General features: G+C 39.9%; 1 protein-coding gene across 1 annotated transcript; it reads right to left on the minus strand.

Moving 5' to 3' along the window:
- Positions 1–7,100: 7,100 nt before the first annotated feature.
- On the minus strand, positions 7,101–8,118 carry LOC121754448. The gene is made up of 2 exons (XM_042149809.1): positions 7,729–8,118; positions 7,101–7,637 (listed from the first exon to the last, which is right to left on the minus strand). The coding sequence occupies exons 1-2, from the start codon at positions 8,116–8,118 to the stop codon at positions 7,101–7,103; spliced, it is 927 nt and encodes a 308-aa protein (XP_042005743.1).
- Between the last annotated feature and the right edge of the window lie 5,144 nt (positions 8,119–13,262).

Below are 13,262 nucleotides of genomic sequence, written 5' to 3' on the forward strand. Positions count from 1 at the left end.
TTTAGTTTGTCTACTAGCTCGTGTGATTTGAGTTTGAGGAGGTAGAGTGACATCTGTGGGAGGGGAAGTTGAAGAATTTTGTAGCATATCAGAAGTGGAAGCTGGAGATTTTTGTGTCATATCAGTAGGAATGGGAAAAACAGAAGGTGCGAGGTGATCAAAGGGAAAGGTATCTTCATGAAACACCACATTTCTGGTAATGATTTCTTGCATTGAATCAATCTCAAGAAGTTTATAGCCCTTATACCCTTAGGGATAGCCCAAAAAAATGCATTTAGAAGCTCTTGGTGAGAATTTGTCTCTATGGCGATTGAGAGTAGATGCATAGCATAAGCATCCAAAAACCTTGAGATGAGAGTAGGATGGAGGTTTTTGGAAAAGAGCTTGAAAAGGGGATATATTGTTGGGCAACACAGAAGATGGGGTTCTGTTTATGAGGTAAGATGATGCAAGAATGCAGTCACCCCAAAAGGTATTAGGCAAATGAGATTGAAAAAGCAAACTTCTTCCCACATTTAAAAGATGTTGGTGTTTCCTTTCCACACGAGCATTTTATTGTGGAGTTTCCACACAAGAATGTTGTATGACTGTACCAAAGGAAGAATACAGATCTGGAAGATGAAACTCAGGTCCATTATCACACCTAATGGCTTTTATTTTTCTGGAAAACTGAGTATGTATAGTGTTGAAGAACTGTGTGAGGACATTCTTAACATCCGATTTATGTTGCATAAAAAAGGTCCATATAAATCTGGACTTATCATCAACAATGGTAAGAAAGTATGAGAAACCTTGTGAGGTACAAGGAGAGAAAGGTTCCCATATGTCACAGTGTATAAGAGTAAAAATGTCATCAGCAATAGAATCTGATGCATGGAAAGGCAGATGCTTTTGTTTAGCTAAATGACAAATCTCACATAGTGAGTGAGTTTTATTTGAGAAAGGAAGAAAAGATGACATAGACTTGAGCTTATTAAAGGATAAATAGCCAATTCTTCTATGCCATAGATCAACAGAAACAACAAAGTTTATAAAAGGAAGAGAAGGAGTAGAAGAACCCGAGGAAGGATTAGGCTCAACATCAAGTGTGTATAGGTTCCCCATTCTTTTACCCTTCCCAATCACAGTCCCCGGAGAAGTTTCCTGGATAGTGATGGAGTCATGAGTGAAATTAACAAAGCATGATAAAAATGAGGTAAGTGAACTGACAGAGATGAGGTTAAAAGTGAAGGTGGGAACACAGAGAACTGAATGAAGAATGATGGTGGGAGTGAGATAAACAGAACCTATGTGTGTGACAGTAGCTGTAGCACCATTTGGTAAGTTTACAGATGCATTATCAATTGGAGATGAAGATGTAAACATAGTAATGTCACAGCACACATGATGAGTGGCACCGGTATCAAGTAGCCACAATGAAGTATGAGAAGAAATTGAAGCAATGAAATGAGAGAAAAGAGTAGTACCAGTGAAAGGAATTTGTTCGGCTGAATTGATAACTGGAGAATTGTTTTGTGCGGCTAAGGAGGAGGTGGAGATGATGTTGATGGAGTTAAGATGGCAGCAAGCTGTGACTGCAACAAAGATATTAGCTGCTGACACTGATCATAAGATGGCAAAGAAGGTGATGAAGGTGTAGAGATAGCCTTATCAGTGTTTTCAGGTAAGTAATCATCCACATAGTTTACTGATTTTGTAGGCAAAAACTTTCCTCGACCTCTTCCATAACTCCGAGGAAAACCGTGCAAAGAAAAACATCTATCCACAGTATGATTATTTCTTCTACAGTGAGAACATTGCAGCCTGCCTCGGCCATAGTTCATAGAAGCTGCATTGGCATATGGTTGCTCACTTGCTATAATTGAAGTAGATGATGGTAGACAACCTTCAATACTCTTTTATCTTTCATCTTGAACAACCATGGAAAAAATCTTGGAGAGTGAGGGTAATGGAACAGTAGAGAGAATGCTGGATCTGAGAGAACGATGGATTCAGACCTATGAGGAACTGCATTGTGCAGTCATCCTCCTGATACTTGTGCCATTTCAGAGCACTGTCACAACGACAGGCAGTGCAAGTGCACCAAGCAAGAGGCTGAGAGTGTTTAAACTCATCCCAAACAATTCTGAGATTTGTGAAGTAAGAATTCACATCTGAGTTACCTTGAGTGAGAAACATAAGCTGTTGTTTCAGCTGATAGGATCTGGCAGAGTCGATTTGAGAGAATCGATCACGAAGATCTAACCAAAGCTCATGAGCATCTTCAATATACATTATACTCGAACAGATCTGAGGAGAAACCGAATTTCGCAGCCATGAAATCACCATGCTGTTGCATCTAATCCATGAAGGAGATAGGAGATCATCAATTGGTGGTCGTGGAAGCGATCCATTGACAAACACAAGCTTGTTCTTAGCGATCAAGGCTGTGACGACGGATCTACTCTAATTGATGTAGTTAGAACCGATTAACAAGTGAGGAACAAGCTGGAGACTTGGATTATCACTAGCATGAAGATAGTAAGGACTTGAGTTATCTTCAACCGGAATAATTACATCACCACTGCGATTTCCTCGAATAGGACGAGCCATCGAGTGAAAAGAGAGATAAGCGAAGCGGAATTATGGAATAACTGCTGATACCATGTAGAAATTGAGAAACCAAACACACATACTACGAGATTGAGCTACACACACAAAGCTCACTCGAGCAATATGAAGATATACCAACTGACATGAACATAAAATGATAAAACCAGGAACATAGAATGATAGAGCCAACGAAAGAAAAAAACAGAGAAATTTTATTTGAATATGCTCAATCAAAAATGATTACATTTGGTTACAGCACGCTTTTATAGCTGATCAAACAAGAAGGGAAAGAAACTAGAAAGTGCCAGCTCATCCATAACTAATTATTTAACTAACTAACTAACTGGAAAATATCTTCCAACGGTCACCAACGGTAACTTGTTCTCGGCTTCTCACTTCGAGCTTTGTTTGATGTATTTCAACATGTCCTAAAATTTACCAATACAACAACGTGCCTAGCAACATAGTACATCTTGTCATCTGGCAAACAATTAATGTCCCTCAAAGAAAAGTATACAGACTCTATGACTCATGAGGCCGACATCATTTCACGTATAACAAAGCATGGACTAGGTTACACATTACCTGGCTGGAATTTCTATGAAAAGAAGCGCGCTCCTTGAGAAGAGCTTGATCATAAGAACCGCCACCGTCTTCAAGCTCTAATCTTGTACGCTCAAACTCCCTGAAATCCTCAACAAGTGATGCATGCTCTTTCTTAGCTCGAATGAAGTCGCTTGAACTCCTATGGAACCAACAGTTAAGGCACATTAACCAAACATGAAACTATATACTCAACCATATGACTATAAAGAAAAGCGAATGAAATTATAGAGGTAAGGTATTAGAGCATCTCCAACTGTGCTCTTAGCTAAGACCACGGTTGTGGGCGCAGTCCCACTTTTATTCATAGTTTTATTTCATGCTCTTAGCTAAGACACAATACCCCTAACGCGCTCTTAGCTAAGGCATGCAAAAACTCCCAATTCATGGGTCCCACTATTCTATTATTTAATTTAAATACATCAATTACTAAACCTCAAATACAATTATCAATTCCTAAAAATAAAAAAAAAGTGCATAATTAAAATCATAATTTAAGATTGTATAATTAAAATCCTAAATTAACAAAACCCACTACTCGTGGCTGAATTTCGTCCAAAGGTGTTCGACTAGATCTTGTTATAGTTGGATGTTGGCTTTGGTGCCGCGCATTGTTATTCTTTTGTCTATCCTCTCGCGCACTGTTTTATGCTTACTTTGGCGTGAGGGTTTTATAGATGATTTGGATGAATTGAGGATAAAAAATTATCAAAAAAAATCAAACTTTTTTGAAAAAACATTCATAAAACAGCTCTATTTTTGGGAAGGGGGATTTTTTTATTTTATTTTATATTATATCTTTAACAGATTTCTTCTGATTTTTTACGATTTAAAAAAAACATTTTAACAAATTAAAATGACGTCCGATCGCGATCGCGCGGGGGCGATTGGGCATCACCAACTACACAGCCACCCGACGTCACAGCCGTTGCGAATGCTCTTAGGTTATTATATGCACCTTCCTTAGTCACCATTTCTACAAATATGAAACATCTTCAAAAATTCAACAGCAAGTCATACACACATAATGTATGGGATGAGCTAACCTAACCTGAGTAAGATCCTGAAGGATTTCCTGATGTCGTGTCAATGTATGAGAAATATAATTAAAATAGTATTAAGAAAGTTGATGAATGAAGTTTCAAAGCTACGGCATTGGATGATATGGTTTGACGGAGTTGGTTTGCATGGTTGCTTCTAACTCCTCTTCTTCTTCTTCTTCTTCTTCTCTTCAACTGCAGATCTAATCTTTGAATTTGTATTTCTTTATGTAGATGAGGAGGGATGAGTGTTTTGGCATCTCAAATGCATTTGGAGACAATTTTATTTGTTAAACCTCATACACTTTTGGCATGGATCATATGCTACTTGATTAAAAAACAAAACATAATATCTTGATCAAACATAATACCTTCATTTGAGATGATCCTTTGAACAAAAGAGAAGGCAACACCGAGGTTGCTTAATTAGTGTTCCAAGAAAGGTGGTTTCAGTAGAATTCTTAGAGGCTTCATATTTCAGGTATGAACAGCAATCTCCTCAATTCTTTGCACCGAATCCAATAATTAATGATCATCAAGATGATTGGCGGCCTCATTTGCAAGATTATCTTTTTAAATACTATTTCCAATTAGTGTGTTTTCAAATCAAATGCCACTCCTTTTCGGTCCATCTCCTTTTTGCTTCCAAATACGAATGTAAACTGTTTGCCTCTGCTGGAGCTTTTGGGATGGGAGCTGCAAGACAATGCTTCAAATATATACTATATTTCTTTTTTTTCCAATTGATTTTCGTCTTGTTTACGACAAATCACAATCAGATGGCAGCTTGTTGGCTTCCTTGATTTAAGTGATTCAAGTGTTGACGATATTGGTAGCATTGATATTGTTGGCGTGTGATGCAGGATATGATTCTTGGGCAGTTCGGTTTCACACAAATACTGTAGTTAGGAGATGAATGATGAAATTTTGACTTTGATGCTATATGTATTGATGTGGAATTTCTTCCATCTTGTATTCTACATGCTTCAAATATAAACTCCAAACTATTATCTTGACCGTTAGAAAATGTCAATAGATGATCAAATAATAGTAACAAAATATGTCAACACAGTGTCAACAGTTGATATTATTTGTATACATTTTTTTATTCATATTTAATGGTTTTGTAAAAATCTATAGATCAACCATGTTAAGTTCAAAATTAGTCTCTTGTGTTTGCACTAAAAACTTATTTAGTCTTATACGTTAAGTGCTCCTGTATAATACTCCCTCCGTCCCAGTTTAAGAGTCACTTTTTGCCATAAAAGTCCGTCCCAGTTTAAGAGTCACTTTTAGAATTTTCCATATTTGGACATACAATTTTACCCCACTCTTCATCAAAATTACATCAAAATGTCATTATCAACACTAAAATAATTCAAAACAAAAACCCCACATTTAATTAATCCCTACCCCACCCAACCCACCCAACCCTTACATTACTCTCCTTTCCCCACTCTCTCTCCACCCTCCCCCTTCCCGATTCACTCTCGCTCGAACCCTAATCGGCGCCTCAGTTTTGTCGCCGCTCTAAACCCGCCGTGACTCCATCACCGTTGCCTTATCATGGCTGATGATCGGGTTGCAACGCCGGAGGCGCAGCCAGAAACCCTAATCGTCCCTGACACTCCACCGGAAGTCCTTGACCGGTGGGAAAGCGAACGAGCGGTCGATTGGTACCACCGATCGGGAAATCGACCACCGTTTGGTGGCGTTGATGGGTCTGAAACACCTCATTCATATGAGGTTGTCCGAGAATCTGAATTTCCAGCTTCGGTTGGGGTCTTCGACGGATCTGAAACCCAACCACCGTCCCACCCCTGTGCGGAATCCGAAGCTCAACCACCGTCTTCTCCAAAGGTGTACACCGAGAATGAGAAAGCTATGTTGTTGATCTTGTTGCCTAGCATGAAAGATTTCCTCTAATCTTTGTTTCTTCGGTTGAGGTAAGCCACCCCCTATATAGGGTTTGGAGGCTGTTTGTATGGATTTGATTGAGGAATGTTGGAGGTTCTGACTTGTTGTGTCGGTTTGGAGACTCTGATTGAGTGTGATTTGCCCTATGTGATGAAATTTTCTGAGTTATGCATGCTATTATGTGTATACATTGTGTTGGTTGGATAATTATGATTAGAGCCACCCCTTTATGGGTTGGAGGCTCTGATTTGGTGCCTTTTGGCCTCTGTGATGAAAATTCTGTGAGATATGCATGCTATGATGTCTATACTCTGCCTTGGTTGGATAATTATGCTTAGAGCCACCCCTTTATGGTTTGGAGGCTCTGATTGTGTGTGATTTGGCCTCTGTGATGAAAATTTTCTGAGAGTTGCATGCTATGATGTCTATACTCTGCCTTGGTTGGATAATTATGCTTAGAGCCACCCCTTTATGGTTTGGAGGCTCTGATTGTGTGTGATTTGGCCTCTGTGATGAAAATTTTCTGAGAGTTGCATGCTATGATGTCTATACTCTGCCTTGGTTGGATAATTATGCTTAGAGCCACCCCTTTATGGTTTGGAGGCTCTGATTGTGTGTGATTTGGCCTCTGTGATGAAAATTTTATGAGAGTTGCATGCTATGATGTCTATACTCTGCCTTGGTTGGATAATTATGCTTAGAGCCACCCCTTTATGGGTTGGAGGCTCTGATTGTGTGTCATTTGGCCCTTGTGCTGGTTTTTGAACAAAAAACACACACTTAAACCAATTACAGCTTCAATTTATACATACTACAGCTTGTAATGCAGCCTATATACCCTTAACACCCAAAATAAAGGCCACATACCCAAAAAAAGAAGTTTACATCCTAAACACCAACCTAGTTTGATGCTTATACTGTAAACCCCTTCACCAATTGCCCTAGCTACTATCCCAACACACTGATTAGATGTTCTATTTCATATGATCCACCCACATCATTCTGAGAAAGTTGAAGATACTCCAAGCTGTCCCTAATCAGAATCTCTTCAACCTCAAGTGAGGTAGGCAGCCCCACTGTCCTACTCAACCTATCTTTGTTCAAGTGGGGTATTTTGTAGTTGTTGCCCCCATGGACTTCTAGGATCTTGGTTAAGCAGCTTTGCAATGTTAGGAAAACCTTGTTTAGAGTCTGGGGTGTGAGTTCCTGAAAAGAACTCCAAACATTTGCTAACAATTCATCTATATTGGTGGCTAGTTTGTCATCTTGCAGAGACTGAATGGCCCTAAAAAAGCCAAGGTCTAGCACATTTGTATCTGGGGAGTTGGCTGGTTGGCTGACTAGATGGAATTTAAAACCATCTGTACTTGCAATAGCCTCAAATTGTAAGTCAGAGGATTTCAAGTGGGGTTTGGCATTATCTTGTTGGATGTATATCTCCTTGTTTGCATTGGCTGGCCACTTTGCCTTGATTGTTGGTATAATCTGAGCATGAAATGTTAATGCAAGCTTAGTTACCTAAATGATGACCTTAATAATGTCTATACTGTAATGAGAAACACTTAAATGTACAAACCTGATTAAGAAGGCATTCTCTCATGGCTTCTTTGTTAACTGATGGGATAGGCTTTGTCTCTAGTGTCCCTCTTGGCCTATTCTTTGACTTCCTCATGGCTGGCACTTGTTGTGTGAATGGAAATATGCCTATTTTACCATCAAAGATGGGCTGCCCATCACTGCCAAACATTGGCCTACTGACAGCACACATGAACATCACTTTAGTGATGAATCTTTTTGACTTACAAGACCTGTAAGGCTCATCCTCCTCCGGCAATAGGTAATATCTGTCTGAAGTCTTTGTCATGTAGAACCATTTCTCATCAATGTGAACAATGTTGTGCATTGCATGATATGTTAGCTTTCCTTCAGATATGTTTGGCTGAATATGACTAAGACTCCATCTCATTCTTGCTATTTTGTTCACATCAGTAAGTGCATGCTTGATGGGCTCTGATTTTGTTTCCATTCACCCATCTGACAGCTGTGGACTTGCTAACATCCATCTTAATAGCAAGTTTTCTGATGGAGGATCTCTCAAGCATTGACAAGTGTCTAAACTTGTCTTCATCAAGATTTACTTTACCTTTTTTCTTAGTATAACCTGATGCTTTGCCTTTCATGACAACAGGTTGGCCTTGTTCAATTTGATGAGTGGCTATCTTCCACAAGCGGCTGACTGTCCTTGGATGCACTCTGAATTTTGTTGCAGCTGCTATGAGTGAACCATGTGGAAGTGCTCCAGCTCTGCATTGCTGTTGAAGGAACTGCACAATATGGTTTTTCTCTTGGCTGCTCAAACTTAGAGAGGCCCTCGGCCCTTGGCCAAACTCTGCCTCTTGTGGAGGCTCTGGCTCTGGAAACTGATCCTCTGGCTCTTGAAACTGATCTTGTTCGAACAGCTCCTGCTCCATCTCTTCATCCATCTCTTGCTCCATCTCCATTGCCCAATGATGAAAATTTTCTGAGGGCAACTTAGCTATAAATAGGTTTGCTTTCTTTTTTGGTAGGTGGAATAGATGAGTTTGATAGGAATGGAGTGAATGTATTTATAGGTTTAGCTTAAGCATAGACAAGTTTCCCTCCATTTATTGTACAGCATTCCCTCCAAATTTTGGAGTTTGAAATAAAGAAAGCACTATTAATCCTTGTTTGAATCAAGTATGGGCCGGATGCCCTTTTTTGTGTTTCAACCTTCATTATTTTTTGTTATTAGTAAATGATTAATCGTAATGAACATTTATTTACCTTAAGTTTATTTAATTTAATGAATTTGTCTTACAAGTCAACAATAAACATCTTTTAAATCTAAAAAGTCAAAAGGGACCCACATTCCACCATCTCACCTCATTTATTACACATTCTACCATCTCACTTCATTTATTACACCAACCAACTCTTCCTTAAAACCCGAGCCATAACTAAAACTGACTCTAAATGTGGGACGGAGGGAGTATGTTTTAGCCTATATTTAACTTATAAGTCAGGTCAAACATAGTTACCATTTATTTTGTAAGGGGTTAAATATATTAATTAGGACTAATTAGGACCAAAAGCTATTATTTAATGTGTAGGATTAAAAACATTTTTTAAAACAAATATACCTGATAATTTTGGATTTTAGTCAATTACTTTATTCTAGTTTTGAAGGGACCACCAACCACATTTAAACTTGGAATATAGTCAATTAATTTATTCTTGTATTTTAAGAGCATCAGCAATGGCGCTCGTCCCGACGGACGTCCGACCGGCGTGCCGGACGTCTGCCATTGTGCAAGGCCGCGACGGATACGGACGTCCGCTGTGGACACCGGAGTTCCGCGGCGTTCCACGGACGTCCGCTATTGCGGAGACACGACGGACGTCCGTGCGGACGTCCCGATTTTTTAATTTTTTTTAAAAGTCTATATATACGGCTCGTTGAACTTCATTTCATTCACACCACTTGTTATAATAAGTTTCTCTCTCTCTAAATTTCTTTTATATATCCGTAATGGCTGGTAGTGGTAGTGGTAGTGGTAGTGGTGGGCATTATGAACACATGATGCAGTTGATTCATGCACGTGTGAGGGAGGCAGCGGATAGAGAGGAACAAGTGGCCTTGGAGCCGGCGGTACCTGGACCCATCCATCGTCGATCTATAGTACCCCGGGACCACCTCGCTGAAGGGGTTGGCAGCGGAAGCGTGCATACTCTCGATCACATGAATTTGATCTATTTAGCAGATTATTTAGATAAATTATATTCGCGTAATTATCACACGTATCATGCTCACAACTTGAATCATAATCATGCTTTAGAACAAACAATCCCTAAAACATGCATACTACGGAGTTAGCCAATTTACCTCGTTGATTCACTAAAGAATCGAAGATGGCTTGCGTCTTCTCCACGTGAAGATCTTCAGAACTCGACCTCGGATCTTCTGACTGGTGTACCGGACTGTAGGCTGATATTTGTGTGGGCAAATCTCACCAGAGTACTAGGACTTAAATAACGAAGACAGAAACCTACTCACGGAAGGAGATAATTTCTATCATCTCTCAATAATGAGGTGGACGAAAATTATGCAATTGAAAAGTGTATTTTGTGTCTCCTTTATTCTCCTATTTATATTAAGTCACATATTGGGCCCAGTCAGGAATCTAAGGAAGAATTTGGACATGGCCTCACCCAATTAGCTTTATACTAATTAAATTGAACCCACAATTTAATACAAGCTTATATTGGAATATTACAAGCAGCCACTACAGAAGCAATATTGCACTGCCTTTCTAAATCCGAAATTACAAGTATTCCGGGTTTCCTTTTATTTGTTCAATTCATTTCCCGCGCTTAAAATAGAAACATCCATTAATTAATCAATGTCTGCTATGGACTTAATTAATTAACATATTTTAATTTCCAAGAGTGGACTTAGCAAGAAACTCTTATTTATTATTCATAGAGTAATCAAACTCCAACTAGCTAGGTTCCGAATAATAAAACCTTGTTTCGAGCTCCTCTTATGGATGTTATCAAACGAGACTCTCCTCGCGCACGATTCAATATAATACCAATCCTAGCACCGCCAGATAATGATCACCACTACCCAATATACCTGGATCGTTGGGTGACGAAAAACCCGCACCTTTGGTAAGTCAAAGTAGTAGATACTCAATATCGCTTGCTCAATGCTAACGTACATTGATTAAGAAATTAATTATCAAGACCTCGTCTTTCAGTAGATAGCATAAAGACTTGTCTTGCTGTTAGATCCATTCAGTGCTATACTACACCAACGTCATCATATTTCAATAAGGCTTAGAAATAATCGGACTGACATTGCAACCATTCACGATAGGTAGTCTAGGTCTATCTAGGTTCTGAAATTCTTATTTTTCTTTGTTCAGGACTGACCGCGTACCTTAACCGGTCTACTAAAACAAAGACTTAGACTTTGTTATGTTCACTTATACATTTAAATATGCAATAATCATCCATTAAATGTAAAACATAACAACATTACGACAAAAATAATCTGTTACATTTATTGGAAAATAATAATTAGAGTTTTACAGTATTCAATCACTCGAAAGGTGATTTCTAGTATACAAACCCTAACACTCGCTGCACACCGTTGGTTCTACAAGGATTACTTCACCCCGGAGCCACGATATGGGGAGAACATGTTCCGGTGACGTTTTAGGATGCACCGTCCACTCTTTCTGCGTATCGTTGGCGCTTTAGAACGTCAATACGGGTATTTCATGGTGCGGGAGGATGCGGCTGGTAAACCCGGCCACACGCCGATTCAGAAGTACACTGCCGCAATCAAACAGTTGGCATACGGAGGTACGGCCGACATGTTCGACGAGACGACTGCCCGCGAGTGCTTGAAGTATTTTTGTCAGGGCGTAAGGGAGATATTCAGGGATAGGTATATTCAGAAGCCTATCCCCTGAAGACTGTCAGGCTCTGCTGGATATGCACGGGAATCAGCATGGGTTTCCGGGAATGTTAGGCAGCATAGATTGTATGCACAGGGAGTGGAAGAACTGCCCCGCTGCCTGGAAAGGGATGTACACTACTGGTTTCAAGGGCAAGAATCCCACGATGATCCTTGAAGCGGTAGCTGACTACCGGCTATGGATTTGACATGCCTATTTTGGAGTAGCCGGGTCTAACAACGACATCAACGTCCTTCAGTCGTAGCCCCTTTTCAATGACTAGTGCATGGGTGTAGGTCCAGCCGTCAATTTCGTCGCCAACGGCACCCAGCACAATATGAGCTATTATTTGGTGGATAGGATATACCCTATATGGCTCGTCTTTGTGAAGACAATCAGATGCCCCACAGAAGAAAAGAAGGTCTGTTTTACGGGTTGTCAGGAGGCAGCACGCATGGATGTGGAGCGGGCATTTGGTGTGCTCCAGGATCGATGGACGGCAGTGAAGGGTCCAACACGGCTGTGGTATGTTGACAGCATTACCGACATCATGTACGCATGTATTATCATGCACAACATGATTGTCGAAGATGAAGGTCCAGCAATGCCTGATTGGACCAATGATGATGCTGATGCTGCGGTTCCAAACCACGGCGTGGCCACTAGCAATGTACGCATGGGGATACTCCACGACGAAGTCGATCGAGTCCGTGCATTTGCGGACATGCGTAAAAAACAAGCCCATGTTCGACTCCAGAATGATATTATTGAAGAAGTATGGTTGCGGAGGGGTCGTCATTGATGTAGTTTTTTATTATTGAAATGTATTTTTTTAAATTTGGTGAAATGTACTTTTCTTTTCTTTTTATTTAATGGAATTTTTTCCCCTATTTGTGTCGAAATTTTAATTCCGTAAATTGTTTAATTTCGAAAATTGTTTAATTTGTGAATTTATGAATTTTTATTATTGTGGGAAGTCCGTCGGGATGTCCTTGGGGATGTCCGCCATTGTGCAGTGGGATGTCCGTATGAGGTGGCATCCGCAGTGGGATGTCCGTATGACGTGGCAGGAGGTGTTTTTGGGATGTCCGCGGAGATGTCCGCCGGGACATCCGCACCACTGCTAATGCTCTAAGGGACCAGCGACATTTAAACTTGCTATATTATCCCATACTTTATTTTTTACCTAGACAAAAAATAGTGACACAACAACTACAAAATTTCAACTGTTGCATAATCAATCGTTAAAGACTTAACAGCTTTAAGACTTTTAACATTGAACAACAAATGCCATGTCAGTCAGTGACTTAGAGCATCCATAGTGGGACGGATGTCCCGGCGGACTTCCCAAAAACACCTCCTGCCATGTCATAAGGACATCTCACTGCACTGCCACGTTATAAGGACATCCCACTGTACAATGACGGACATCCCGACGGACATCCACAATAATAAAAATTCACAAATTCACCAAATTAAACAATTTACGGAATTAAAGTTTCGACACGAATACGAAGAAAATGCAACCACTTTATTTAAAATAAAAAAACATACATAATTATTATTAAAAAATACATAGTTAAAAAAAACAACCTCAAGCTTCGACAAATGCAGCCCCGTCTCA

The sequence above is a fragment of the Salvia splendens genome, chromosome 11 (assembly GCF_004379255.2).
Source record: "Salvia splendens isolate huo1 chromosome 11, SspV2, whole genome shotgun sequence".
Taxonomy (NCBI): Eukaryota; Viridiplantae; Streptophyta; class Magnoliopsida; order Lamiales; family Lamiaceae; genus Salvia; species Salvia splendens.